General features: G+C 39.6%; 1 protein-coding gene across 2 annotated transcripts in view; it reads left to right on the top strand.

Annotated features, from left to right (window-relative positions):
* The window catches only part of LOC123966147 (major histocompatibility complex class I-related gene protein-like), a 3,599-nt gene extending 1,488 nt beyond the window's left edge, over positions 1 to 2,111 (top strand). The window contains exons 1-3 of one of the 2 annotated variants that reach the window (XM_046042356.1): positions 159 to 582; positions 710 to 979; positions 1,350 to 2,111. In XM_046042356.1, the coding sequence (XP_045898312.1) occupies positions 534 to 582; positions 710 to 979; positions 1,350 to 1,642 (612 nt within the window). In that variant the 5' untranslated portion in view covers positions 159 to 533 and the 3' untranslated portion in view covers positions 1,643 to 2,111. Of the gene's footprint in view, positions 1 to 158; positions 583 to 709; positions 980 to 1,349 lie in introns of those variants that run through there. The other variant, XM_046042357.1, reaches the window with a different exon arrangement.
* The last annotated feature ends 210 nt before the right edge of the window (positions 2,112 to 2,321 follow it).

Genomic DNA, 2,321 nt, shown 5'->3' with positions numbered 1-2,321 from the left:
ATTTTAACCCAAACAGTGATCCTTTCCTAAACCTAATCAAGTAGCCTAGTTTTGGTGCCTAAACTTAACTAAATAGCGACGTTTCAGATTGTTAAAAGTAGGCGACTTTTATTTTGAAAGTGTAACTGGACAATGCAAATTTATTGTTGCTAACTTGACCGCGCAGCACTAAATGTCCAAACCATAGACATATGTAGACATATCTATATATATATATAGACGTGGTCCAAACGACGCCAAAGGGCGTTGGTGTTGATCAAACGTCCAAAGCGGCGAGATAAAGACTTTGTTCAGAGCAGGAGCTCTCGGAGCTCAGCTGATCCGACCTTACACTACCCAAACTGGTGAAACTGAGTAAGAAGACGCTACTGGATCCTGAGTGAATGTCCGTCAAATATCCGACTTAAAACTGACTGGTTAAACCAGGGTGGTCGAAAATGTAACGTTACCTGAAAAACAACGCAGTCCACAGACCGAGATGAGCAGTCAGTGAGCATTTCAGTCTTATAGCCACGAATCTTTATCAAAATACGATGGACATGATGTTTTTGTTGCTTCTCTTCTGTCACGTTTCATCAGCGGGTAAGATCAGATTTTAAATCTTTACTTTTGCTCTTTGGACACACTTGATAAGCCTGATGTGACTTAACCTAATAATACTGAATACACATTTTTGTAAACTGAATGTTTAACCTTGTTTGTCCTACAGTGAAACACTCCCTGAAGTATTTCGAAGCTGAATCTTCTGGAGTCTCAGACTTCCCAGAGTTCATGGGAGCTGCAGTGGTTGATGGTATTCTGCTGGGTTACTGCGACAGCAACATCAGGAAAGTAGAAACAAAACAGGACTGGGTGGAAAAACTTTTAGAAAACGACACTCAGCAGTTACAGTATTACAACCATGAGTGTTTTGAGTATCCACCGAACGTCTTTAAAGACAGGATACATATTTTTAAGCAGCACTTCAACCAAAGTGGAGGTAAAGTATTTATGTTTGTTATATTTTACATTTTACTGTTAAAATGTTTTGCTTCTTTGTTTGTTGTTTGTCAAACAGATATATCTTCTATTATGGACATGTACACACGTGTAAACTTGTGATCATTACAGCCATCTGCAAGGTATTTAGAGGTGGGACTGTTTCTGAGTCTGCAGGTGTCACACAGGTCTGACTTTCTGTATATAATTTTGAGGTGCACAGAATTAAAGAAGACACCCACCTTGTATAGTCACATAACAATAACTGCTAATGTAACTTTTAAACAGTGACATAAATTGATAGAAAGACAGATGGAGATGTCGTCTGTGCATCCTCATAATCAAATTCTCAGTTTCTGTCTCTGTCTCAGGTGTCCATGTTTTACAGAGGATGAGCGGCTGTGAGTGGGATGAGGAGACAGGAGAGGTTAATGGTTTTAGTCAGTATGGTTATGATGGAGAGGACTTCATGGCATTTGACCTGAAGACATCAACATGGATCGCTTTGAAACCAAAAGCTGTCACCATCAAAGAGAAATGGAATGCTGACAAATCTAGAGCAAAACACAATGAGATTTTCCTCACTCAGCTTTGTCCTGAGTGGCTGAAGAAGTCTTTGGACTATGGAAACAGCTCTCTGCAGAGAACAGGTAGAATCACATGACCTGATGTAGACACAACAATGTTCAAATCCCTTCTCAGACTGACTTGCTGTTGTATTATCGCTCCAATCAATCTGACATAACCTTATTTTGGTGGCAATAAGATTTGATTTAGCCATAAATCAATCAGTAGAGGCTGACATTTTGGGTAAATTGGGGTGGTGATGGGACAGAGGATAAGAATCAAGCCTTTGGTGTGAGACACCTTAATTCAATTCCCCACTGTGACACATCCACCAATGTGTCCCTGAGGAAGACACTTAACCCCTAGTTGCTCCAGACGTGTGCGACCTCTGACATGTATAGCAATTGTAAATTGCTTTGGATAAATGTAAATAACTTTTTTCTCAAAGCTGAGACTGTGAGCTAGTGCACTGTTAGTAGAAGTTAATTTTTTCAGATTAGATTTTTCTAAAATATTGAGTTGTCTGTTTCACTGAACAGTGAATTCAATTAAAACATTGAAACTGATTGACTACTTTGCTGTGAACCATAAAAAAAACAGGCAGATCCTTCTTCTCTGACTGCAGTGAGTTTCTTTAGTGTTGGTGTCACTACCTTCTCTGTCTCTATGTGGAAGCTGTGTAACAAAATGGGTTGTTATGTAGTTCTTATGCTGTTGATCATGAGACGGCTGTACTGGCCTGTACATGAAGAGCATTTACCTGAAAGAAAACAGCC

This window comes from Micropterus dolomieu, unplaced genomic scaffold (genome assembly GCF_021292245.1).
Source record: "Micropterus dolomieu isolate WLL.071019.BEF.003 ecotype Adirondacks unplaced genomic scaffold, ASM2129224v1 contig_12782, whole genome shotgun sequence".
Taxonomy (NCBI): domain Eukaryota; kingdom Metazoa; phylum Chordata; class Actinopteri; order Centrarchiformes; family Centrarchidae; genus Micropterus; species Micropterus dolomieu.
Note: the sequence above shows the minus strand (reverse complement) of the source record. Positions and strands in the feature narration are given on the sequence as shown.